The sequence below is a fragment of the Planococcus citri genome, chromosome 3 (genome assembly GCF_950023065.1).
Source record: "Planococcus citri chromosome 3, ihPlaCitr1.1, whole genome shotgun sequence".
Taxonomy (NCBI): domain Eukaryota; kingdom Metazoa; phylum Arthropoda; class Insecta; order Hemiptera; family Pseudococcidae; genus Planococcus; species Planococcus citri.
Window position 1 is genome coordinate 53,456,231 of NC_088679.1, and position 27,507 is coordinate 53,483,737.

The window sequence follows — 27,507 nt, forward strand, 5'->3', positions numbered from 1 at the left end:
AACAAACATTAAGGACTTTAAAGTAGCTCTTCTTTTTAAAAAAAAATATCAAATTTATACGACAAACTGGAAAACTGGAACTGGTCAAAATCCACGTTCAACTTCAAATGAAAAAAAAAACACGCTAAAGGTTCCATTTTTATTCATTAAATAAATCCATCATCAACGGATAATTTTAAAATCGTCTCGTTTTCTCGTCAACATTACCTTAATAATAAATAAAAGCTAGTACAATATTTTACTTAGTGTTGGTTACTTTTTCTACTATAATTTTTCTGTTTTTAATACCAAAAACACAATATCAGCGCCGAATGATGTATAGTAAAATAAAAATAAATATAAAAGTATGAAAAAAAATCTATATACAAGACAAAAAAAAGAAAGAAAAAAAGAAAAAAAACGAAATACTTAAAAACACATTTGAACCTACTGATGTTAAAATGCGTTCTTTAAAATGTACAAGTACTAAAATATTTGGTATCGTTAACTCTACATCGATCTAATATGTTATCTATGTCACATGGAAAAAATTTACGATGAAAATTGCGATGGTTATGATATAATAATCTTACTCTAAAAGCGTTTTTTTTTCAAAATTCAAATACTACACTTATTTCTGAGTTTCAGAGAGAGATAGAGAAAAAAATCATCTACTCCAGTTACGTGAAAAAGTTAAAAAGTAAAAATGCGAATTATACGAATTTAAAAATTCATTAAAATGTATCTTAAAATTAAGCAAACAACCAGACATAATCGCGTACAATTTTTTTTTTACGTGAAATTAAGTATTAATACAACACTATTACAGAAAAAAAAAAATAATAATAACATAACTATCGTACAACCATACGTAGAGATATTAAATGCACTGCTGAAATTCAACGTTTGATTATTTAATTTTTAATAGTTACGATGGAACACACGTGCACGGATACCCGTGAAAATTTTTTAAAAATATTATGATTATGAATAACAAAAAGATACGAAATGTAGATAGAAACGATGTCGAAAAAATTTTGATATTTAACACATCAACTTGACATGCGGATGTACCATTTCAGTAAAGATGGCAAATTTATACTTAGTGAAATTCAAAACTCCTTTAAAACATCTTTACTTTGGCTACAGGTGACTAGTTAGTAATAAGTCTTTCGAGCGAAAAAAAATTTCCATATATTGGAAAGTGAACCGATCGATAAATTTATAAAAGTAACTAGTTAATTTTTAGAACGCTTCTTTTCCAACAGAACCAATTTTTGTTCGTCGTTTTTAAATACTTAGGCACAATTTCCGAGAAAAAAACTGACCTAATTTTCGAGTCCTTGGTGGCTTCCATAAATGGACGGAGGAAGCCAGACACTCATTTTTTCGGTTATTTCAAATCAAATAAATAATTTATTCGGCGTATTCTAAACACGAATGACTTCAATTGAATAGAAACTGGGCAGAAAACAAAGTACATAGTACGAGTCTTCTTTCAAGAATACTTCAGGGAAAACAACAAGTAGGTAGGTAGCTAATTTTACATCAAATCGTACAATAAATGAAAACTGTCGAGGAAGAGATCATCGGGGTCACGATTGAATGAAAAATCAACCACATCGCATGATTTTCATAAAGATGATGATTGGATTTCAGATATTTAATGTAAAAAAAAACTTCAAAAACGTGGGAACTTTTTTTTGTATAAAAATTTGGTAAACATTTCCAAATAATTACGATTTGTACCAACATTTTTTTTTAAAAAAATACAACTGATTGCATTTGAATTTGTTTTTATCAAAAATTAATTTGGTGACCCATGTTATCCGAAGTTCATAGATTCGCCCCTCGCCTCACCATCTATACAATTTTCAAACGATTTGATATAAAATCAGTCAACTACGGGAAAAAACACGAGTTAGAGTTTGAATACCGAAATTAAATGTCAAATTTCTTCGATGCAAAAAACCACTGAACAACAAATCAGTACCTGACCCAACTTTACCATCAAGGTAACCAAAAAAAATTGAAGATGAAATTCAACGCAATAACACCATCGACCACCGTGATTCATTTAAATCACTGACAACCTTGGAGAACCAAAATAGAGAACAACCGCCAACCAGCTTAAACTTGACCAGAATTATCCTAAAAACTATACAAATACGCAGCCTAATTCATCTCAAAAATTTAAACCAATAACGTAATGAAAAAAAAAATCATTAAATTAAGAGAAAAAAAATAAGAAAATATTCGTAATAAATAAAAATATAAAAACAAAGCAAAAAAATACAAAAAATTATATAAATAACAATTAAAAATGGCTTTTCAAAAGCATTACATCGGGAGGGAAAAAATGCAGACGGGGGTGTATCCGTAAAACCTTAAAAAAAAATACAATCAACTAATTGCTACACAATCATGACCTCGATGCTGAAAATATAAGATTATTTTGAACACATAAATACATTAACACACTAGAAAGAAAGAAAAAAAAGATGATACAAAATAATTGGTTCATTTGAAAACGGTAAGTAAAATAACAAGCAACGATCGACGCAAGGGATAAACTATATCCTTTAATACAAACATACTAATCAGATCGGATTCAACCAAAAATAAAGTTAGGTACTTGACCAACAATGAGTACTTAGTTATATTGCGAGCATTTGGAACAATTTTGAAGAAAATAGGTTAAAAAAATTATATCTCGACAGATTTAAATTCAATCTGCTTTGAAAAATGGCGATTAATATTCAAAATATATCGTATAAAATAGCACCGTTAATAAATTTATATTTTCAAGGATTTGTGAAATGAACACACGTCTTTTGCTTTTCGTCATGATAATTATAGGAAATATAGGTGGGAGTTAGGTAGATAGGTAGGTAGGTAGGTAGGTAGGTAGGTATAGAATGAGTCGACAAAAATTGTGTAAATTACACTTGAGCATCCATTATACCCTCCTAAATCGAATCGAGCGAGGGTTGAAGAGGGTCAACCTTTGAAACAGAATTCTCTACAATACGGTAAGTAAACAAAAGAAAAAATGCGGCTAAAAAAAGAAAGAAATGAAAAGAAAAAGTAAAAACAGAGAGAAAAAACTCGACGACACGAAACACAAAATTCACGATACGATCTCATTAGCGCGTTTTTCTCTATATAAGTATAATGCGTTAATGACGAAAAAGAAAAATAAATAAACACGTACTCGGTACACATTAAAATACTCAGGAACAATAGTCATAAAAAAGTAAAATTACTGATACAAATTATATAGCATGATATGTCAAGCGAATCGCGTACTAAAATAGCATTATATAACAAAGAAAATTTACATTTTTTTTTCAATTTTTTTTCATTTTTTTTTTAAATCGGTAACACTGAACGCAGTAAAACCATCCAAACTTGAAAAAACCTATACCTGTGTAACCTGCAATTGTTTAAATTTATCCCATCTTAACGTCGACTGGTCATTTAATCGTTCTATACAAAATGTACAAAAAATATCAGTAAAATAAAATAATAACCTAGGTAATAAACGCACGTACGAAATTAGGCGAAAAATTCTCTATGATTGGGTTTCATGTACGGATTGGTGGCTGGACACCTTTTCATTTCTTCTAAAGCGTAAGATCCTTCGTCTTTTTTTCGCATTCTGTACACGATGAACATGACCACTAATATGGCGCATAGGAGACCAACGACAGCACCGCCGATAACAGCTGCAAATAAACAACCATCGTGAATACTAAAAATGTTATTCGTGCACGCGTAAATATACGAACGTTGGAAGCAGCGAAAAACATCCGCAAACCGTAATGCACCGAGAAATTCTCCTTCTCTATCGTAGGTACGCAGACGGACCGAACAAATCAGACAGATTTTTCTGCCAACGCAAGCGGAAATCACGATCACGTACTTCTTGTGGGATACCACGAGAAGGGATATCAACGAATAACGCGATGATTTGCCATAACTATTTGATGGTCAATTTTAATAAACAACGAATTCAAAAGTTACGAAATATTTTGATTACTATACGATGCGATTAATCGTGCAGAAAATCGTCTGCCAAAATTCACGAACCGAGACACTCGACAGGCTGAGATTTCACGCGAGCATTTCGATTAAGGTAGAATTTTCCACAGGTGGTGAAAATTTTCACGAAATACTCGACCTTCGAAGTAACGTCAAGTTTTATAAATTTATCGATGAATTGCAAGACATGATTTATCAAGTAGATGGTAAAAATTCTTCGCATGTCATCAACAATTTGATAAATTGTAAATCCGTACTTTTCATCGGGAAAACCGTTGTTGCTCGAAAACTCAACACCAACATAATTGTAATTCTGCAATAACAATCTACCTACCATAAAAAATTTGTACTACTCGTGGCAGTATCTCATGACGAATAAATAACTTACGTGCAATTTAAAGCCAAGTCTAGAATATTTAAACGTACAAATAGCCCCCTTCCCACTCAAAAAAAGATAACAAAAGCCATTCAAAACAAATGCATTGAACAGAACATGTGATTTCTCAAAGAAACATACACCCTCTTATTAATTTTTTTCAACCATATCCATTTCAAATTTAGTACATCTCCTTGCATACAACCGATAGATCAGTCATTAAAACATACTCACGTACTTTCAATATGTTACATACGCTTTCAAGACGTATTTACTACTCGTTTTCTCTCGCACGTGTTATTTCAGTTTCTCAGCATGACTATCGAAGAACGAGTATGTCTATGTACCTAATATAGGTACCTAACCTATGTACTACAGAAAGCTACATGTGATAAAATCTTATTTTGTAAAACGCACTCATCGTTTTCGTTCATGTGGTTTTTTTTTTGTTACTACATCATTTTACAAACATTGAAAAGTAACGAACATTTCAGTTCTATAATTCTGTACCTCATTTCACGCCTCAATAGGGGTTTTCAAAAATTCGAGTACCAATCAGGGAGTATTTCTGCGTTGGCCTTGGCCATTTATGTAAAAATGCAATACCACTTTTAGGGTTCTACACAGCGGTTGAAAATTTGAAAATCGCTTATTTCAGGGTGAATTCGTGTTTAGGAAATATCTCATTTTCAAATATTTTGCATAAATTTTACGAAAACATCAAAAAATATTGTTTCTGAAACAGGAAAGAAAAATTCTTGGAAAATTTTGGAACTTGGTAGTGTCATTAGGTTATGATCATTATTTCCAATTTCAAAAAATTGAAAAATATAGCCAAAAACTGATCAGATCAATTAACACACACAAAAAAAAAAGGGTGTGATTTAATACCACGACAAAAAAGGGCGTCAGCACGACAAGCATAGGCACTTTCACGCCAGAAAAATCATTTTCACGACTAAATTGGAAATTCCCGACAATAAAGAGCTTACCCCGACATAAAAGGTACTCCAACGACAAAATAATTTTTCAAACGACGAATTAAAAAATTCACGACATTTTATTACTTTCCACTGCTATATAAGGCAATGCACGACAAAATTTTTCTATCAAAAACAAGCATTTCACCGACAGAAATAAACGTTTAAAAAATATTAAAATGATACCAAAAAAACGAAGTAGGTATGTACAAAATTGCTGTTTATAGAAGTAATGGTTTGTGGACCTTGATGGATGACCCCCATTCGTTTTTTGACCTCAGGTACGAAGCGAAAGGGGGCAAAGGGGCGACAGTTTGTCCCCCTACGGTTCCGCAAAAGTAGGAAAAACTTGGGAAATTGTGAGAAATTCAAGAATTCAAGAAAGTTAGGAATAAAATACAAAAATTCCAACAATATTTTAGTTTTCAAAAATTCAAATTTTTTACAATCATGTATTTAATTATCGTTCATTTGCCGACAAAATCGCTGATCTATCCTCAAAATTCTCGTTTTTTCCCTAAGATTTTGCCCTCGCTTCGCTTAGGCCAATTTGGTTCTCTTCTACTGAGTCACAATTTCACTCAAATTTTTTCGAAAGAAACCCTCAGTTGATTATTTGTCAAAATTTGTACAAAATAGTAATAGGTAATTGAACTGATAATGTTCTGTCGTGTATGAAATTATTTTGTCGTGAATACTGCTTATCTTGTTATTAAATCGTGGTCGTTCATAAATACTTTATTGTCGGGCGTCATCTGGCGTGGAACTTCATCATTTTTCGTCGTTCATTCATCTTTTATGAACGAAAAAACGCTTGTCGTGATGACGCCCTTTTTCATCGTGCAAAAAATATTTCCCCCAAAAAAAATTTTGGTTTTTTGAAATTGGCAATAATTATCAAAAAATTGGCACTGCTGTTTTCAAACGTATTTCCTCACTTTCAGAAAATGAAATCTTTTGATATTTTGGTAATAGGTAAGTAATAAATACAGAGCTTGTACACATTTTTTTCCCAAAAAAAAGTAACTCTAGTAACCGAAAAAGCTTGAAAAAATAACCAAAAAGTAACTAACAAAGTGATAAAACATGGAAAAAAAATTTCAATGCAAAAAAAATCACCGAAAAAACAGTTTGTTTTTAAATTAAAATCTAAAAATGGAACTCCATAGAAATTTGAACAAGTTTAGCAAAAAGCAGAGCTTTTTGGAAAATTCGGCAACATTACATTTTTGCAATTTTTCAAAAAAAGTTGACTTTTTTGCAGCGTTTTAGTAAAAGGCGGGACGTTTTGGTCATTTTCGGTGAAAAAAAGCTCAACCTTAAAAAGAAGTGTTCTTTTTAGCGATTTTCCTAAAAAGCGAGCTGTTTTGCCAATTTTTTGCAAAAAGCAAATATTTTACAATTTCATCAACAAGCAAGACTTTTTGGCAATTATTAGCAAAAAGTGGTACTTCTCGCAATTTTTGTCAAAAAAGCGATACTTTTTATGTATTTTTGGCAATTTATGACAATTTATGACAATTATTCCTGCCGAAAAAGTGCGACATTTTTGGCAATTTAGTAAGACTTTTTGGAATTTATAACGAGAAACCAAATTTTAAAACTGTTTAACAAGAAACTCGACTTTTTGGCAACTTTGAAAAAAGTGAGATTTGTTACTAGTATTTTTTTGGCAACAAGCGAGACATTTTTTTTCTTGTTTTCTTCGCAAAGTAGGGTCCAGATTTGGAAAAATGTCAACCCTTTGAATCTCAAAACTGGCAAACTTGTTTACATCGTTATTGTTATAAATTATAAGTACCTATTTCTATATAATATTCTAAGGTAAAAACTGAGGAATTGAGAATTTGTTAGTAACACACTTCCGGTAAAATGTAGCGCAACGCCCACCTTTCTTTACTTTTAAATTTGTATACTATGCGCAGGATGTGTGGTGAAGTGGACGATAAAGTCGAAAGATACGAATATGACGGAGCACTACTATAACATACGAGAAACACTTCATTCATAAATACGTACTTACCAATTATAGGGGACTCGGTATAGTGTCATATTGAAAGGGTACATTACTCTTGAAAGAATAATGATTTCAAAACTAGCTTTTTACTGCCATAAGAATCGGAATAAATGTTCCCATGATGGATGATTTTTTACGTTAAACATAAAATTTGAGGAGATGAATTATTTCCAGAAAATAATGTACATTAGTATGGGTGTGTATTGCGAGAAAAATTGACCAAACTTGGTGGAGACATTCATTTTGGGTTAAAAATTACTCGGAAAACATTTTTATTACCGGAGGTGTCCCAGGAGTGGCGATATGGTTAATCAAAGAACGTGAATCGTCGAAAAAAAAACAACGTGTTTTTTCGCTCTAGTACATATCTACCCAACCTATTCTGGCAAGGATTGTTCACTTTCAACAAAATAGTACCTGAGATTCGTCAGAATCCAAGTCTATTTTAAGGTTTTACTAAGCAATTTAAAATTAATATCGACCCAAACTCTGAATAAAAACGCATCACGACATTAGTACATTTTTCATCATTTTAATTAAAAGAGGACCATCACAATTCCTCTCAATTTCAATCGAGCTGAAATTTAGTTCACTGAAAAAGCACGTCATCCTGACTTGAGAACCAAATTTTGAACTGCTTAAGATTTTTTCTGAGCTTCGGAAAATTTTTGGAAAATATAATGTGGCGAAAAATGAATAAGAGGATTTTCCACTTCCAATGCTCGAACTACTTCAATAAAATAAACTCACACACTCTTAATAAAGACGAAACACTCGAAGAAGTTCTCAATTTCCGAATTTTCCCCCTCAGAATATGCAAAACTCGTGACATTATCTTTGTTTAAATTCATTAGGTACTTCAATTCTTTTTTATCAAAAGTTTTCAAAATTTACATTCTATGTATTAAAATATTCATAAAATGACTTGAAGCGAAGTTCCTATCTTCAAAATGACACCCATAATCTTTAAAGCATACTTAAATTTATTCTACTGACCATCAGGAAGCAGTAATGTCACACGTATTTCAGAGAAAGAATATCCGATCCATGATTACAACTAAGCGTACATGAATAAATAAAATAATTTCTATAACGACATATTTTTCAAAACACTCGCTCGCAGATTCAATTCAACCTACGCATCTTATTAAGCTTGCAGAATTTCGCTCAACAATCTAATTGAAGTCGATTGCAGTACATTGAACTTTAAACATATAGCATAATCAAAGTATGTACATTTAGAACTGCTATCCGATTATTTTCACTCGAGTGAAATTCATCATCTACAGACTACAATGTGTTGCAATTATAACCTTAGATGTCTGAAAAATTTGAGAGAAAATGATTTTTTGAAAATGTACGACAAAATTGCAAGTTTTCAAAATTAATAGTCCATACAATTCAGTCTGCAAAAAATGAACAACTCAAGTTTCAAAGTAGGTATCCTACTACCCTTGAAAAATATGACAAACGAGTATGCGACACCTTGCTTATCAGACAAACATTCCGATCAAAACAATCATTGTAATTGTCATATTTCGATGACTATGATCGGATAAAAAATAATTTCTACGTAAACATCTCATTCAATTACACTACGTGGACGGAAGTAAGATTGTTAATAAGTAATAACAATAGAATTCATTTTAATCACTATCAGCTCTCGAATGAAAACGTTCACATGCGCTTCAATTGATGTACGAGTCAGAGAGAAAAAACCCTCGATCTAATTTTCGTTTCTTTCGTACTATACATATTAATGGGTTTTTCGTATACGTTCGACTCTCGACGAAAATAATTAAACATCGGTCATTTCTAGTAGCCATAGAACGAGTGTAAATCACGCGTAATCAAATTATATCGCATCGAGACAACAAATTCACCAACACGAACGATATTGTAACATGTACTCTTTTCGAGTTAAATTATTCGTTTACTGAAAAATAATTTATTCGCTTGAACCCGTAAATTGATACCGGTCATGGTGCAGCCAACTCTCATCTTGGTACATATTTATTCGGAAAAAGACGACGACCTCTTCGAACTATTGAGTATCCTCGACACTTTACGACTTACAAAAGTCCGAAACTCCAAAGACGTTTAACGGTCACGGACGAAGATTTATTTCGAATCGTAATTTCGCGTTGTAGACGACTGATCACAAGAGCAGTACGAATGACCTTTTCATCGATTAATGGTTTGCAAATTGCAATATTGCAATCTAAACGATTGCATTTAGTTGAAAAAAAATCATCGTATTTACCTGCGAGGATACCAGGCTGTGCGAAGAATGAAGTCGTCCTGTCTCTGTCATGGGTAGGATTAATGATATACACGTTATCATTTCTATTCGTATCGTCGATAGGAGTTTTATCGATGGGAGTATTGAACGAAGTATCGATGGGGTGTTTTTCTTCTGGTGGTGGTGCTGGTAATTGTCTAGTTTCTTGTTGCTATAAACGAAAAAAAACGCCGTTGATTTAACAATATGAAATCGATTAAGTAAATTTTAGAGAAAAAAAATTCGTCACTTACAACATTGGTCGCTTTCGAGGACGTATCTGGAGCAATAGTCTCTGGCTGCACAGGCGGTGGAGGTGGTGGTGATTGAGGTTTTGGTGGTTGTGGCATTGGTAAAGTGGGTTCTTCTTTTTCGATTTTAGGTGATGAAGTCGCTGAAGATTTTTTCACACCTGCGAAAAAAAAACAATAAGTTAATATTTCATAATTATTCGAAGCTTAATTTACATTTTTGATTTGAGTAAAGAATTCAAGATTAAAATTGAAATCATCAAACATATCGACAGAAATCCTCGTTTACTGGACAATCTCGCCGTGATTCGTTTCGTACATCAATATTACTACAGGATTAAACATTTTTTATTTATTTTATGGATGCGAATTTTACCAGATGTCAGTTGATTTTGGCGAATTAAAAATCCTGTTATATAATGTCATAAAAAGCATACCGCTAAAGCAGCACGTGAAAACAAAGACTTCAACATTAGGATTAAATTTCATTTCAAACTGTTGAAAATTTAAATTTTATTTTTCGTCAAACTCGCCGTCTCCTTTTTCATTCCTTCTCTCGGGGAATATCTTTTTGCGGACGTCGTTGAGAATTATTCATTTTCTTTTTTAAGGTAATAACATTTGCGCTAGGATTAAGTTCAAGTTTAAAGCATACGATAACACAAAGAGCCAGAATTAATTAAATATCCGGCCACGAACATGCTTTTCGTAAAAATTCATTGCGCTTAAAAAATTCACGAAAGGACGTGATAAAGCAAGTTTTTATACACGCTATAAACCTTTCTTCAAAATACACTGGATTGCACAAAAAAAAAATCGAAATATTACAATTAAAAATTTAATCTTAAGAAAAAGAATAGGAATAAATTAAAAGCGGAAATTAAATTATCAACTTGAACTTGTAGTAAATTTTGTAACAAAGTGTCTAACAAATTTCAAAAATGAAAAAGCAGGACTTTAGCAGAACATTTTGCTAACACTTTACGACTTCTTCATGGGTGAGGGGGAAGGAAGGTTCGACATTCTACACGTCTATTTTTCACTTTTCAACGTCTATTGAATATTCTACGATTTTTTGATGGCGGGGAGGGGGGGTAGTCAAAAATACTTTTACCACTACAATTTTTCATGGGCGAAGCGTTCTGCAAACACTTCATGACTTTTTTTGAAAAAAAAATGGGGGTTTTCAATGTTTTTTAGGAGGAATGGGGAAGGGGCGAGACAAAAGTTGACAATATTCTTACCATCTCAATTTTTTGTTTTCAAAATTTTTCAACTTGTGAGCTTTTTAACGAAATTATTATACCTACGTACTTCTTAATGTAATTGTTCAAAAAATATGCAAATTAATTCATCGAAAAATACTTTGAAAAGCGAAACGTGGCATAATGTTTTTGGAAAATTTTCAGTTTAGAATATCAGAAGAGTCGCTTTTATGGTACATACTTTTTAAACGTGTTTTCAAAATAAAGAAAATGATTTACACAGGGTGTTCAACAAAATTTCAAAATGAAAAAGTAGGACTTTCAGTAGGTAATTTTTCGAGTACTTATGGCATTTTTTTAAGGTTGGGAGGGGGAGGGGGGTGTTACAATTTACATTCACGTTTTTAACCAAATTTTTGTAAAAAAAAAGTTTGCTTTTCAGATGTCTTCAAACACCTTATGATTTTATTTGACCAAAGTAGAACGCCAAAAATATACTTAACGTTTCACTGCAATTTTTCGTTTCATTTTCTCCTCATATACCTAAATAAATTTAACTCGAATTCTTCAATTTTGATTGTAAATATTTCATATAACTATTATTATTTGCTTCAAATTTTTGAAATTCAAATAGTTATTTTTTGTTGAAAAATTGAAAATTGAAAAAGAAAAACAAACGGACCCGAGCTAAGCGAGGGACAAATATTTTGGAAATTAGTATTTTGAGAGGCATAAAGAAGATGGTATTTGAATGATGATTTTTCTAATAGAAAAATTTGAAATCAAAAGAGAAAAGCAAATGGGCCAGAGCAAAGCGAGTGCAAAAGCTCTCGACAAATCAGTATTTCGAGAGGTACAAAACCAACGTTTTTTTGTGTGATGAGTTACTTATAGAAAGTTTATTATTTCGCTTCAAAATTTTAAAATTTGAATGATTTTTTTTTGAAAAATTTAAAATTGAAAAAAGAAAAGCAAACGGACCCGAGCGTAGTGAGGGCAAAAGCTCTCGAAAATAAGTACTCGTATTTTGAGGTGTTTCAAAATTTTAAAATTCGAATGATTATTTTCCTTAAAAAATTCAAACTTGAAAAAGAAAAGCAAACAAGCCCGAGTGAAGTGAGGCCAAAAGATTTCAAAAATTCAATCATTTTTTCAGAAGTAAAAACAAAAAGTTTCTTTATGGAGAAAGGAGTTCATTTTTCTGATTCAAACTTTGAATATTTCTTGAATTTGAGCAATAAGTTATCTATGTGGAAAAAAAGCCAATAGCCCAAGCAAAACGAGGGAAATAGCTCTCAAAAATATGTAATTCAAAATCTAAAAAAAGTCGACAAATGAGCCTTTTTCTACAGAATTTGTTCAAAATTCCGGAAAAAAGGGGAAAATTGAAAATTTGAAGAACTTAGGACCGGTTAGACACACCTTGTTACAACAAAAAAGAAAACGTTGGTATTTTTCCATCTGCTGAAAACTATTTCAACATAAATTTTATGAAAAGCAGGACAAAGGCAGGATTAGCAGAATACCTTGTGTAAGTAATTTTTTTTGACAAGCTGCTATTATTACCTAAATTGCTATTTTGTATTCCCCTCCCCCCCCAAAAAAAAGCCAACAAAACATAATGTAAATAAATGTTTGTAATGAAAAGATTGTTCACTTCAACAAAACAATCATTTTTTTAAAAATTGAGACATTTTTTTTTAGTGAACTTGAAGTTTTCTACAATCTTTTTTGTTGACTAACCCACAGCTTTTAAAACTTCCTCATCACTCACTCTTGAAAATAAAAAAAATTGAACTTGTTTAGTTTGACGAATAATCGTTATCGAGAGTCCGACATAATGTCATGAATTCATCAAAATTTGCGTCCAAGTTCTTGAACCTTGGTACTAAAAACCAGGATACGTATTGAAAATTAGACAGAAGATATTTTTTGCGAAGATAACTAAATAAGTAAATATTTCTTCGAGCTATTGAAATTTCAAGGTCACGAGCATAATGTACGTTGAATAATACGAGGATTTGAAAGCATGTTATCGTAATATGTAATTACTTAATTACTTTTCACAATTTCAGGCTTTTTTGCAGCTGGAAAGATTTTCTCACTAATAGCTATTAAGTATATAGCCTGCATTCATAATACGAATATGATATCGCACCACCTTATTTACGCGTATCAATTTACAAACCTCTGTTTAATTTCAGCATGTCATCAAAAAACTATACAGACTAGGAAACTCGTTCGCAACGGAGATTTTTTTAGCAAACTTGGCAAAATAAAGAAACACACCTGATACGTATAATAAACACCTATATAAACGATTCTTCGTTCCAACCTCATTACATAAAAACATTATTGGTATTATAATCGAGGTATAATATGTATAGCTACAATAGCCATTTACTAGCATACACAAACGAGGGAAATGCAATCATCGTATTAATTTGAAAACCAAATGGCGAATAATTATCGATCAAGATATACTGATACGTATAATGCAAAATGCACTTTTATCACTCGACTCGTGTGTGGAATAATGCAATGAGAATGAGAGATACACAAGCACAATTAGATCGAGCACACGATTAATCATTCGATTGACGTGCAACCATCGTACGAGTATGTATCCATATCGATGACATGTTTGCGACTTTGCGATCCAGAAACTCGCGAGATGGAAATGGAATTTCGCAATCGGTCACTTGACAAAAGGATCTGAACTCTCAAGTGGTGCTCGAACAATGTATTAGAACCGGTATCTGGTGTAGCTGGACCAGCGGTATACCAAACACCCTCTAATAAATTATTTCCATGTCATATGACTTGTAAACTAGTGTTCCGAATGTATCTACTCACGATTACACATTTTTTTCCGGCGAATGTGCACGTGATATTATATTTAAGGTGCTGGCTGTTTGCGGAATTAAGAACATCGCAGTTCAAATTTTTGGGAGGGATTGAAAACATAACACTTTGTAGTCGATATACATACAAGAAGAGCTTCAAAACACATTTCACAACAATTTAACTATTTTTAGATAAAAATTTACCTCAGAATTCGAATAAATAATCTAATCTTAACGTTGAACAGAATCAAGAAAATAACCTTGCTTGAAAAATAAGCACAACCGACAAACGGGACAAATAGTCTATCTAAATACGAAAAGTCAGCAACAAAAATAGCGCAAAAATTTAACGAGTGAAATTGTCGAGTTATTTTATTGGTATCCTAAAAACGGCCCAAAACACAACCTACACTCGAGTCTGCATTCAATCGAAAAATTACAACAAAACAATAAAACTTGGACCATAAAAAAGTCAAAGCATGCATTAAACAAATCAATTATCTATACTCCTACGTATTCGGATGCGAAATGCGATCTATTTAAAAGTTCTGTGGCATCTGTTATTGTGACGAAATTCTATCGGATTCATCGGATATTAGTCTTCTTAAAACCAAAAATTATACTGGAAAAGAGCTGCTCGCAAATATCGATTGCATTTAATAAACATTTTTAATGGATATTTTAGGAAAATGGAATCTCTCTTTCGTTTAAAAGAAAAATGTATTATTCTACAGAAAACATAATATTCAGTTTTTTTTTTTTTTTTTTTTTTTTTAATATAGGTAATAACGATTTTGCATTTTTTTAATTACTTACAACAATAAAACATTACATTCGAAAACAATAAGTGCCCATTTAACCAATCATGAAATTGAAAATATTACTTTACGAGCAAAACGGAACAAAAAAATAATATAAATATTAAGAGAGTACATTCCACTTTCACTTTAATAATCTTAGCGAGAAAGAGATTTTAATATGTAAAAATCATTTATCGATTTTTTTAGTATAAACGATAGGATTCCTCGGATAATTAATAATTTATCGCTGACCCCTGAACAGAATTAACAAGAGTTTAATCAGCAGGTTATCGGTTCAACGATAACGAGCAAATGGCAAACAAATTAATGCAGAATGCACAGTTTGAAGAATTTACAATCGTGTAGTTTTAATCATTGCACTATTCTCGAGTGTAATCAAACCTTGAGTAGATAGATAGGTAATAATTAATAGTTCACAGCATAGCATACATAATTCTAGATTAAAGTCGGTTTTGCATCGATAATTTAAAAATCTTCCGATTTTAGAAACACCCGAAAGTTTTCCCTCAGGCTCACGATGAGAACACCTCTCACTTCAAACACATCGATAAATAAATTTGTGCACATTATGTATTATATTACCTGGAAGTTCACTATGAGTACGGTCAGTAATTTCTTCATCTGGAGGACCAAATCCAGATCCGCTTGATTCTAAAGGATCACCATTCCCCGAGCCATCGGCCAAATCTTCATCATCTTCGTAACCACCATTCTCCTTGAAGACATTCTTTTTCATGTTTACCTGGAAATTATAAGATGTGATATTTCATTAGAGAAAAATATGCAAGTTTCAAGTCTATGTTTATATTTTCACACGATGATCTAAACGTCAAAATACTCAACCAGCATGTCCAAGTTTTAGTCTCAAAAGAAGCAATAAGTTCAAAAGTCAATGATAACATTATAAACTAACAAATGCCGAAGAGACCCCTTCGAAAATAACTTGTAATTTCTCGAATACAGGCATTTTCGTTCCATTTTATTATTTTCAATTTCACCAAAGGCACCTGGTAAGCCGAAAGAACAACAAAATCGTAGCTTTTTGTAGATTACCCAGCTCATCTATCAATGTCTAAAAACAGCTGCCGAGTAACCAGGAAGTGACAATTTGAATAGCCATCTCGAGGTAGATTCCATTACAAGATGTTTAGGTTATTTCTTCGGGCATTTTATACACGATAAAGAATAAATTTAAACATTTTTCGCTTACATTTTCTCCTGTTACAACGGTAAATGTCGATAACACTAAAAAATTGCAGAGTAAAACACATAATGCTAAATTCATTACAAACACTTTACGAATTTCACGCAATAATCGAACTAATGGCTAAAGGATGTATGTTATCACGTTTTTTTGTTAATTTGTAACAATTATACGAATCGAAAACATTGAAACTATGAACTAGCCTAAATTCCCATCACAGTACAAAACACACCTCAAAATGGTAATCAATGAATTTATGAATGAATGAAATCGACGTTTGGTTGGCTTGGTTGGCTAAATCAAAATCCTCCGCTCGACCATTTGTACGAAATCCGGTATTCCAAAACGTGCGCAACGTTGCCAACATTAAATAGGTGCGGTTGCCATGTTGCACGATAGAGGAAAAACTTGACTTGATTTTAGGCGTATATGCCCTAAGTTCGAACATTTTAGGCTAAAAATTGAAAAACCATCGCATTTCCGTTTTTTGGGACCCTAAGAAACTTGAAAAGTATAAAAAACCTCATAAAAGCATGAAAGTTCAACGAAGGAATCGCAATTTCGTACCTATCAAACGTTATTGGAATTTGGACAATGGAATTTAGTACAGCTTTTTAAGCGAAAGCTGCCAACGTGACGTCAAAAATCCTATGCCAGCGTTCACCGTTCAGTTTTGAGTTTAATAATATTTTAAGTTTAAATTTTAAAAATTATTTTACTTTGACCTGTTTCATTTCAATAATCGCTTGTAAATTAACGTAGTTCGTGATTAAATATCGAAATTTTTATTCATACAAAGTACAAACAAGAAATAATCACATTTACTTTTAATTTTCAAACTTTCAAAGTTGAAATAATAAATATTACTATTTTGATGAATTTCAGCTACCAAATAACGTATTGTAATGACCTAACTAGAAATAATTATTTTTAAACAATTCAATGCTATTTTACTAACTGGCTTCCTTATAGATACAACATAAGGAAAAAAAGAAGAGAATATAAATTACAAAAAAAATCGTATAACCGTATTACTATTATCCGTGAGAAATTAGGCAAAATCGAATTGTTTTAAATATATTTATACTTAGTCTAATGACTAGAGTAACCTAAAACCCAACACAAACGTTTTGTAACTACAACATAATTAATAAAGTAATATTTTAGCTATCAAACTATCTTTTATAAAAACCATACTTTGACAATACAGAGACGGACCCCTCAACATGTGAATTATTATGTACATAAACAATCACTAAATACGCTGAAAAAAGAAATCAATTTTTAAAAAACTAAACAATTACGAGCTCATTAGCAACAGAAACACAAGTAACTTCTAAACAAACAGGAATGGTAAAAACGATGCATTATAATAAAAAGAAAACAATCCAAGTTGGCGAATTAACGTAATTAAAAAACGATTTTACAAAATGCATAAAAAATACTTTTTATAAAGGAATTATTACCACGAGAATACAGATCATCGCCATGCTTGTTTCAGAGCTCTTTTATAAGCAAAATGTTTTGTAATAAAAGTAGAAGCGATCAACAAGACTAGAACGATGATGATTAACATGTAATCGAAGTCTTCTTTGAGCAAGTCGAATGTTTTTGATGGTGCAGTTCTTGTGTAGAATAAATCTACGGGAAAAAATTCAATCGAACCAAAATTAATTTTACGTCTACTTACTTACATCTTGAACCAAAAATATGAAACACGAAACATACCTAAACCGTAAACAAAAACGAGAGATGTGGATTCCAACCCACTTGGTGAGGTGACAATACCGCGAGTTCTATGCAATGTTCTATTGTAATTGATCATCGTTTCGGTAGGAATAGGAATTTCAGGCATGTACGGAATAATTCCTTCCTCTTTCATTTCAGGAGTGGACACAGTAGGCCTTCTCGGATCCAGAATTACCCATGGCAGCTCAACTACATTTCCGGTGCTTAGAGCAACTATTGCGAAAAAAATAAATATCGATATGCATCATAAAAAGCTACATACAAAATTTATTCGATCATTTACCTAAAACATGTTTCGAGGTAATTCCTTTTTCGGTGATTGTTTCTCTGGCAGCTTCGATGAAAGAAGTAGGCAAAATATAGGATCGGGTATCGATAATCGGGTGTAAATCTTTTGATTGAACAGAGGAAAAGGCTGCAAAAAAAGTTGACAATGAGTATCTCCAACTGATATAAATAATTATTGTAAAAGATCTAGGAGGTTACCAGTTGAATTTAGTTGCGTTTTGCCTTCGTATAACTCATAGGTGGACACCTCAGTGCGTCTAGTCTTGTGATTGAAATACATTAGGACGACCCAATTTTCCGAATGAACTAAATGAACAGGATCTGTTCCTCGATGACGAATACCACCATTCACATGAGAACTACCATTTACTAAAACGCCAGTTACACTATCCACGAAGTATAATGTCAACATAGCTGCAAGAAATCGTAATTTTCAATTAATTTTTGTTAATACATTCATAAAATTCAAGCAATCGAATAATATTTACTCTTTTGGTCCTCGGGGTTTATGTCTTTTGATACAACAGCGATCAAATTGGGATTGATGTATTTATACAGAACACTACGATCGCCCAGAACTCTTCCTTGCGAGTGCACTTTTTCGATAGGATTCTTGCCAGATATTTTGACAATTTTACCCCTACACTTTACATTCCAAACGGGAATTAATGTCATCTGAAATTGGTTAGGTCATACGTTAGAAATATTTTCTTAAAATTTTTATTCGCTACAAAAACTTAAAAAAAACACGAGTAACAAATGTTAATTTACCGAAGCATCAGAGCTGAATGTATATCCGTTTATATCACATGTTTCCGCATTAGCAACATAAATATGCAAAGAGCTGGCGATTTCTCTGAAAATGGGCAGTGTTCGTTCGGGATAAACATGCACACCATCTTTTTCGTCCGTTAAAATAAGACCCTGTAGATGATCCTCGACCGTGGTTTTTGGAATCAGCATACCCTGTCTGATTTTGTAATCTAGCTCGATAGGCGAATCTGAATTCAAAAATGGCTAAAATTATCACTTGAATTCGGCACGTTTACAAAAATCGGTCGCAAATTATTACCAAATTTTCCAGTGACCGGATTGAAACTGATTATTACACCATTTTGCGATCCCTGAAATACTCGACTAATTAAAAGAAATATTCCACATCGGAGTGAAAAAAGTAAATCGGTGATACATACACGTTGCTTGACCAAAATTGTGCACTGCATCGGATGAGGGTAATGACGATATGTACGTTGAATATACAACGGTATTCTCACTTCAAAATCTTCACTTGAAGCAGGAAACGGTTCATATTTTTTGTTCAAGAGGTGACTCCAGTGCACCTCTTGGTTTATGTTATCCAAAGCATAAATCTGTAATACAAAACAAGTTAATTAAAATCAGAATTTCCACCTCGATATACATTCAACGATCAGTATAGCACTTACTTTCATATGCTTTGTAATGATCAATATGATTTTATGTAAATTGAAATAATCTCGCACTAGTTTGTTCTCTTTTTCTACAGAAAATGATTTCTCCAGGATTCCAGACAAATTGAGCACGAATTTTTGAAATTGGAATATGTGACTTGAAATTCGTCGCGTCAACATGTTGAACAATTCAGCTGAAACAAGAAAATTAAGATTAATATCAATTAAATATTTCACATACTTTTCTATTATTATCAATCTTTTTTTTTTCTAAAAAAAACTACGTCAGTTGTTAACATCTACTTAATTTAGCAACAAGCAATGCGTATTCGTTTCTCTGACAGAGAAGTATATGAAATACATCAGAGGATTTTCAAAGCCATCAAACTGAAACTAATCACTCTCAAACCTCATTCGACTTACCAGCTTGTAAAACATAATCCATTACTAGCATGTAAAATAAACAAATTGAAATAATTTAATAAGATAACCAGTTATTCGATTAAGTATTTCAATAGTTATAAGAAAGTAAATTATAAATTACTCACATTCTTTCGTCTCAAATTCAGTTTGCATTTCTGCTTCGTTGTCAGACATCGGTAACTCGATGAATTCAGCGGTTATAATACTCGATAAACCTTCATCTCTCACCCATTCAATTTTGCCTACGCATAATAATCAAGTTACACGAAGATCTACGAATTTAATACATTAATTTATTTGAAAATAGTAGATACCTGGAGTACTCAAGTATACAACCGATCCATCACTGGTGCTGAGCAATATTACACAAGACAGAGCTCCACTGGATTGTTTGTAACAATCAACACTAGATATAGTGATACTGGCGACGGGGTGTTTCAAAGAATATCGATGAGAAAACGACGTTCGTTTAGGATTCAAAAAATATCCATTTATTTCAAGCTCAGTCTGTAAATTAGACAAGTTTTCAAACTTTCAAATAATGAAAAAAACACACACATCTATCTGAGAGAACTTACCTCAGAAATAGGCAAAACAGTGATTTCCAGAACGGAAACTCCGAGGTCTAATAAATCAACCCAAATATCACCATCGATAGGAACTGTATCGACGAGTTCGAAATTAGATTGATTCAAATTAGCAAATAGAAACTTTCGGTCAGCAGTTGTCACAATATACGATGGTTTTCGTTCGTAAGGAGATGCTCTAATATCAAGGATACGTTCCAAGCCCGGAATTACAATATTTGAATTGGTTTCTACGTCAATACCGCCCGCTTGAGTTAAATTTATTAACACAGTTTCGCCATTTTCGTTCAAACAGAGCATTGTCCATTTGCTCACAGAACACCTAATACACAAGAACATTTAAAATGATCATAAATTAAGCTACTAATATATTCTATGACGAAACACACGTACTTATCCTTCGCAGATACTGGAGCTTTGACATTTCTGTCCAGAGTTTTTTCACCGTTAAATATTTTGAATGTAGAAATTTCAACGTTATTTGATTTAACGACAACTCTGTATAAAAGTATTTCGTGAGCAAACCATAAAATTTGCTGCGGTTCTTCCGATCTAAAAACAGAAAAAATAATATCGGTAGAAAACATTCCAAAACAAATATTTTCAAAATATTAGCGGACAGAAACATACTCATCCTGCAGCAAACTCCATTGATGCATCAATGCACCTTGTTTGGCGTTCCAAATTCTAACGATTACTACATCGCTACCGCTGACTGCAAATACTGCATTGTTCACATGATGTAGGAGATTTATCACACCTCTACTTCCTTTCTCGAGGACATTCCGCCACTTGATTTCACCTATCGGATTCAAAGCAACGTGCAATTGAAAAACTTACGTGTATGAAAAATAATTGACTACATCGCATCACAAATTTACTAACCGGTCTTAAGTGTTAGAGCAGCAACGGTGTTATGTTCAGTGGCTACATAAACAGTTTCATGAAAATTTATTCCATTATCAAATCTTGAGAACTTTACTTCTCCGACCAAGTCTTTCTTCCTGTTGAAATATAAATATGAATGAAATATGATTCAATGAAAACAGTAGATAAATAATACTGAATTATCATACCAGTCAAATTTTCCAATCTGATCTTCATACAAGGCGAAGCAACCGTTATGTAATAAAATCACAGCAAATAGAGTAAGAAAGACTTTCGTAGTCATCGTGAATTTAAATTAATATCGAATATTTTACACAAATAGTTAATGCAACTGGTGCTAAAATATGCGGGGCATAATACAACTGAGTGCCGGTGGGTTAGATAAAGTTTATGATTTATGAATTCAGCTCGAAATGTAACACGTTTCTAATAAGACATTACTTTACTTTCGGTGCCAACGCTATAAGACAACAGAAACTGATAACATGTTACACCTGAACAAAAAACGAAATATTGGGCAGAAAATTTACTAATCACCACGTCAATTAATTACCACCGCCTCATTATCCATAATTGAATTCATTTTCGTAAATTTTCATTTCGCTTCACTTTTTATCATTATTTATCAATCATGCAATTTCATCGAAATGAAAAAATCTTGACAGATTGGTAGATTAAAAAATTAGAGATGCCAACGTTTTTAGTATCTATGCGAATTGAGAAAAACTCCACTTGGAAACCATAGAGTGCGCATGCGTCATGTTCTTATCACATCGTCGTCGTTATCACCAAACACAAAATTGCGGCGAAAAAAAGGAAAATTTTGAAAAGGAAGCAATTTTTTTACTGAAAAATGGAAAGTTTGACGGGTGTATAATCATGTAATTTGTTTCATTTCGAAAACAATTCTCCAGGGCTGCGCTTTCGACATTTTACCATTCAAACATTATTCATTTCACAGTTCTGGGACCATGTTGACCGAAGTACGTTCATTTTTCGTGGTTAAAAATTTTGTATTTTGGTCATGCAATCATTCATCTAAGTATTTGAACAATTTTTATGTTTGTCCTTAGGTTTCCGAAGAACATGTTAATGTGATAAACGTTGCATTTGCGGAACTGAAATCAGTTTGTGATGTCATAGTGAAGAATCCTTCGGCTGAAAATTGCTCAGAATTCGTGAAAGTGGTTGAAAAAACACCTAGTATAGCGTTCAAATATTTATTGGAGTATTCCGTTTTCCCTTTACATCTTCATTTGCATAACCATATTTTTAAAAAAGTTAAATTATCGTAAGTGAAATTTAGCAGCATGAGTAATGATTTGCCATGCGAGAGAATACTCTGACAATGAGCTATGTTTTTTTTCAGATCTAATACTTTGATCGATTTACTCAAATGTTTCAAGAAAGTTCTGTCAAAAACTTGCTTGAATTCAGATACGAAATTCCTCGAATATAGTATAGTTTTGTTGAGAATAGTGCTGGATTTTGAGGAACATGAAATAAGTACGAATTTTTCGAGTAGAAAATAATTTAATTACTACTTCTACTAAATGATTTAAATTTTGTTTGATATATAGTTAAAGATATCTCCGAAGATGTAAAGTATGAAGTTGCCGAATGCCTGATGTATTTGTATAAGAATATTGACGATGCTTTATTGTGTAAAATTTACGATCCTTTTGAAAGAAGATATTGCCATCCCCAAGCTGTGTATTTTTGCACACAAGTTGCAAAAACTGAGAAATTATTAAAATTAAGGTGGTTTTTAATTCGGATTATTATTACTGGTAATGCAAAGTACCATGTAAACTAATTTAAAATATTTGGTTACAGAGTATTAGCTTTGAAGTGTCTGTTAGTTATTGCAAGAATTGACGGAGAAGAATATTTTAGCATATCTGATGAAACTCTGAGATACAATGTTCTTGAAACAATAGCCCTTATGTTTCCAGGGATCATATCTGCTTGTCACATGGTCATTACATCAGATTCGCTTATTCATCATAATTTATTTATTGTAAGTAAAAAAATTTATGTTTTGAAATTACGTATTCTGTTGTCTTATTCAGTTTTATTGTTACAGGTTGCCATCAAAGTCTTCAGTCGAATAGTTACCTTAATTTTTGAAAATAACTCCAATCAGTCGATTAGCGAAATCGATTTTGGATCCAAAGTAACAGCATTAGTGTCCAAAACCAAAGTACCTGAAGAAAAATCCACATCGAAAACTTCAAGACTGACAGAAGAATGGTACGAAGAAGCAACTCAAAAATTATCCACTTGTACCAAAGGATTTATACCAGTGTGTGCGAATCTTCACTGTAAAGTTCGTTTGGAATTAGTAAAATCTGCTGATCTTATGCTTACGAAATGCTCAAAGTACGTTGAATATAATGAAAAAGTATCTCGTCACTCGAAGGATTTCTAAATGCTGTCTTGTTAATTGTTTCTTGCAGGAATATTAAAATGTTTTCAACTACATTGGTTGAAATTTTGATCATAATGTCGTGTGACAATATGAATGAAGTTTCTAATTGTGCTCGAAGATCTTTAAAAAAATTACTCGATCAAGATACTGAGTCGAGTCAACAAATCATGGAATTCTTAGAAGAAAATTTATGTGTGCTGCTTGATTCTATTATTTCATCTTTAAATGCAATTGGTAAAGATAATGTTTCAGTAGTTTTTGTTTCTTTAGAAAATTAGTACAAAATTTTATAAAAATTTATATTCTTTTACAGATGAGAAAGCACTATTGTCGAATCTCAATTTATTGAACGGATATTTAAATATTTTGAATATGCGTCACGTATTGAAATCATCTTACCATTTACAACGTTTAGTCAACACCTTAATTCAAACTGTACGATTGGATCCGTCATCTTTGAATTCATTTCATGAATTTAGGATACAAGGTATGAATTTAGAAACATCGTTTTTTATGCAAATGAAATATCATTTTTTATCTAATGTGATAATTTTTGCAGAGTTAGAAGTTTCGAATGCTGATGGTGTTGCAACAATTTCGTGGAAAAACTCGAAGCATTTAAATTGTCAAACGGAAATCGCTCTGAAAAATGTTTGCAAAACTCTATCGTGTAAAATCGATTTTGAAAGTATGACTTTTTACTTGTTAGATATTTTCGAAACCAACATCGAAGATCGAAAAGAAGTGATTTATCTCATGAATAATGTTCTACTGAGCGGTACGTATAAAATTACTACCCAAAACAGTTACCTATTTGTTTATATGCAAAAAATACGTTGAGAAATGCCTTCTAATACTGTTTCATATTTGCAGGGAAGCAAGAATATTGCAAGACATACTTCGATATCATGTCAACTATATTAAAATATTTCTTGGATTCTGTTTATTGGTCGGTGCCTATCAATTCAAGTAGTGATGGTTTTTTCGATTTTATGCCTTTATCGGCCATTCATAGTAATATAATGCAGGTAAGTAATTATCAAAATTTCTACAGATATCAAATAAGAGGTTCTGAAATAACTGTTTTATGTTATTTCAGGTTTGTCTTCTGACCGAAGGCGTTGGGAATGTAGCAGAATGTTTGCAAACCAAGTTCCATCCTTTATTATTAATATGTTTGTATTCAATAATTGAAAATGCTGGAAGTTCTAATCCATTGATTAGTTCAGCTGGTAAATACAATTTATTTACTTTAATTTATACGATTCGTGTAGACAGAAATAATGATTAAATTTTTATTCGCAGGTTTAGAAGCAATCAGAAAAATCACATCAAGCTGCGGATATTCCAATATTACCGAACTTATCACCGACAATGTTGATTACGTTATTCATCACGTTGCTTCAAAATTACGAGACCTTAAACGAAATAAGAAAGTATTCGACGTACTTGATGTTATCATATTGCACTGCGAAGAACAGTCGCTCAATGTTTTATGTGATATTACCGAGGTATAAAAATGAAATAGCAATCTGTTCTATACTTTTTCATTTTAAAAATCTCTGTTCGTTTGTATTTCAGACCATGCTAAAAAGCAGTGATATCTTAAGCGACGAATTTCGAGAAGGGTTTTTGAAGGTATTCAAAAGATTTATTCGTAAACTAAGGAAATGGTTTGCTCCTTTGTTCAACGACGATATGCGTGCTTTAAATGAATCCAATGAAAAACATTCCCAATTTCTCGTTACCCTTGATCAACATGTTAATAAAAAAAATCATCGAAGCGTTCTACCTCAACGTGTCAAAGATGAAGAAATAAACTTGAATGATATTTTTATAACTGCTGAGTAAGTGACACTACATGTTCGAAGCTGTAAGTACAGTCTCTATGTTGTGTTTATCTTCTTTCAATATTTTGTCCTTTTTACTAGCTTGGATTACTCGGAGCCAGAAGACGATGAAGATATAAGTAATGAAGATATTCTACGTGAAAAATTGAGTCAAATGGAAATCCCTGAAGACGAAATAGAAAAACCGGTTCCTCAGCACATCCAATTAATTGTTTCAGTAGCGAACAGACTTCTGCACGTATTACCAACTAAATGCGTAATGGATAAAATATTAATATTAGAAGTAAGCGTTTTGACGAATAATTAAGTAGTTATAAAAAGTACCTAATAATTTGCCTAAATTTAAAATATTTCCATTTTCAGATTCTAATGGACACTCTGCTGATATTATGTGATATAGAAAATCAATTATTACCCTTAGTTCATAAAATATGGTCTCCTTTAATGAACAGATTCAAATACGATAATGAAGATTCGCTGGTATTAAGGCGTTGCTTCGAATTAATCTGCATAATGGCAGTTACAGCGCGCGATTTTATTAGAACTCGCACCCTTAAGTAAGGCTAATTAATGTTTTATTATTGGCAAAAATTCAACGTTATGCGTTTAATCCAATTAACCGAGTAATTTTTCAATTTCAGTGAAATTTTGCCAATTTTAAATAATTTCTTATCATCGTCCTCAATCGACAGTAAACTTAAGGATAGAAAATCTATCTATAGAATGTCTCAAAAGTACAAATTGCAGCACACCTTATTACGCGAACTAGGCCATTTATCAATGTATATTTGTTTGCAAGAAAAAGAATTATATACCGTTTTAGCGGTCGCATCGCTTTATCTTAGTTCAAAACAACCACAACCGTTACAAGTATGTAAATTTTTTTGTTTCTTAGTTTTCATACAGCTTTTGTACATAATGACAGTTTAATTTGCAGTTAGCTGCCATCGATTTATTTAAAACGATAGCGAGTACTCATTATGAAATTGTTTGGGTTCAATTGATGTCTTTACATCTTTTTCAAACGGTTTTATATCCTCCGAATAACGATCGATTTGATATAATCAGAGTAAGTGTAAAGCTAATTTTTTTACAATATTCTCATGAATTTATTACAACACTTGTGCATTTTCAGGTGATGGAAAAAGAAGAAAACGATGAATTTGAAAAAAATGTTTCTTCTCTTTATAATTTGATATGATTTTTTTTTACATTTTTACGAATTAAATTTGGTATTTTTTTTACGTTGCTTGTGTTTCAATTGAAGAATTTCTACTGTATAGGCTGCAAAAAATTGTGTTTACTTCTTCGACCAAACCGAATTTTTTACGATCATACTTCCCTTTAAAAATGCACGTTGGCACCTGGAATGTTGGGCTTATGAGGCATTTTTTTTCAAATTCTTTCCATGTAACTTGCACGCTTTAAAAATTTAATTTTCAAAAAATTTACCTAAAATTGCTATTTTTTTTAGTAAAAAGTGCTTTGTTCTTGGAACAGACTGTTGTAAAATAAATTAGTATGTATGATTTCTTCAACATGCTCAGTACACAAGACAATGAGCTTTGCGTCAAATGTGACCATCCGTAGAATTTCTCTTCTCGATACATTTTCCGTATTAAAATACGTGCGAAATAATTTAAATAATCAATACGTTGGAAATTTACAGCTCGCAAAACTTCATATTAACTCGTACCGATTTATCATTTGAAAATTTGAATAAAGTCATTTGAAAATAAAATTGTGAACTAGAATAAGAAAATTTATCGTTGAAACATTATCGCATACAAAGTAGGTAACATACTGCGAAAAGAAATATACTTACTATGTTTGAGAGAAGAAAATTGTAAAAAAAAT

The 27,507-nt window shown here is 32.0% G+C and overlaps 3 protein-coding genes across 4 annotated transcripts; 1 reads left to right on the plus strand and 2 right to left on the minus strand.

Annotated features, from left to right (window-relative positions):
* Window positions 1–125: 125 nt before the first annotated feature.
* Sdc (Syndecan) lies at window positions 126–16,312 on the minus strand. The gene is made up of 5 exons (XM_065357057.1): window positions 16,011–16,312; window positions 15,383–15,542; window positions 9,932–10,089; window positions 9,660–9,849; window positions 126–3,707 (listed from the first exon to the last, which is right to left on the minus strand). Exons 1-5 carry the CDS (start codon window positions 16,083–16,085, stop codon window positions 3,538–3,540), a joined length of 753 nt encoding a protein of 250 aa, XP_065213129.1. The 5' UTR covers window positions 16,086–16,312; the 3' UTR covers window positions 126–3,537.
* Window positions 16,313–16,815: 503 nt separating this feature from the next.
* EMC1 (ER membrane protein complex subunit 1) lies at window positions 16,816–22,017 on the minus strand. Of its 2 annotated transcripts, XM_065357037.1 has the most exons (17): window positions 21,558–22,017; window positions 21,367–21,485; window positions 21,112–21,283; window positions 20,875–21,033; window positions 20,473–20,803; window positions 20,209–20,401; window positions 20,020–20,136; window positions 19,895–19,918; window positions 19,487–19,665; window positions 19,235–19,411; window positions 19,114–19,165; window positions 18,813–19,042; window positions 18,530–18,716; window positions 18,240–18,455; window positions 18,037–18,168; window positions 17,733–17,966; window positions 16,816–17,645 (listed from the first exon to the last, which is right to left on the minus strand). In XM_065357037.1, exons 1-17 carry the CDS (start codon window positions 21,650–21,652, stop codon window positions 17,485–17,487), a joined length of 2,778 nt encoding a protein of 925 aa, XP_065213109.1. In that variant the 5' UTR covers window positions 21,653–22,017; the 3' UTR covers window positions 16,816–17,484. The 2 variants fall into 2 exon arrangements, with proteins under 2 accessions (XP_065213109.1, XP_065213110.1); XM_065357038.1 differs by lacking the exon at window positions 19,895–19,918.
* A 122-nt stretch (window positions 22,018–22,139) lies between these two features.
* On the plus strand, window positions 22,140–26,894 carry Tti1 (Telo2 interacting protein 1). The gene is made up of 18 exons (XM_065357036.1): window positions 22,140–22,352; window positions 22,443–22,660; window positions 22,739–22,875; window positions 22,950–23,130; window positions 23,206–23,389; window positions 23,456–23,751; window positions 23,829–24,034; window positions 24,114–24,287; window positions 24,360–24,578; window positions 24,674–24,828; window positions 24,900–25,032; window positions 25,106–25,311; window positions 25,382–25,647; window positions 25,732–25,933; window positions 26,014–26,207; window positions 26,292–26,520; window positions 26,588–26,719; window positions 26,786–26,894. The coding sequence occupies exons 1-18, from the start codon at window positions 22,341–22,343 to the stop codon at window positions 26,849–26,851; spliced, it is 3,210 nt and encodes a 1,069-aa protein (XP_065213108.1). The 5' UTR covers window positions 22,140–22,340; the 3' UTR covers window positions 26,852–26,894.
* The last annotated feature ends 613 nt before the right edge of the window (window positions 26,895–27,507 follow it).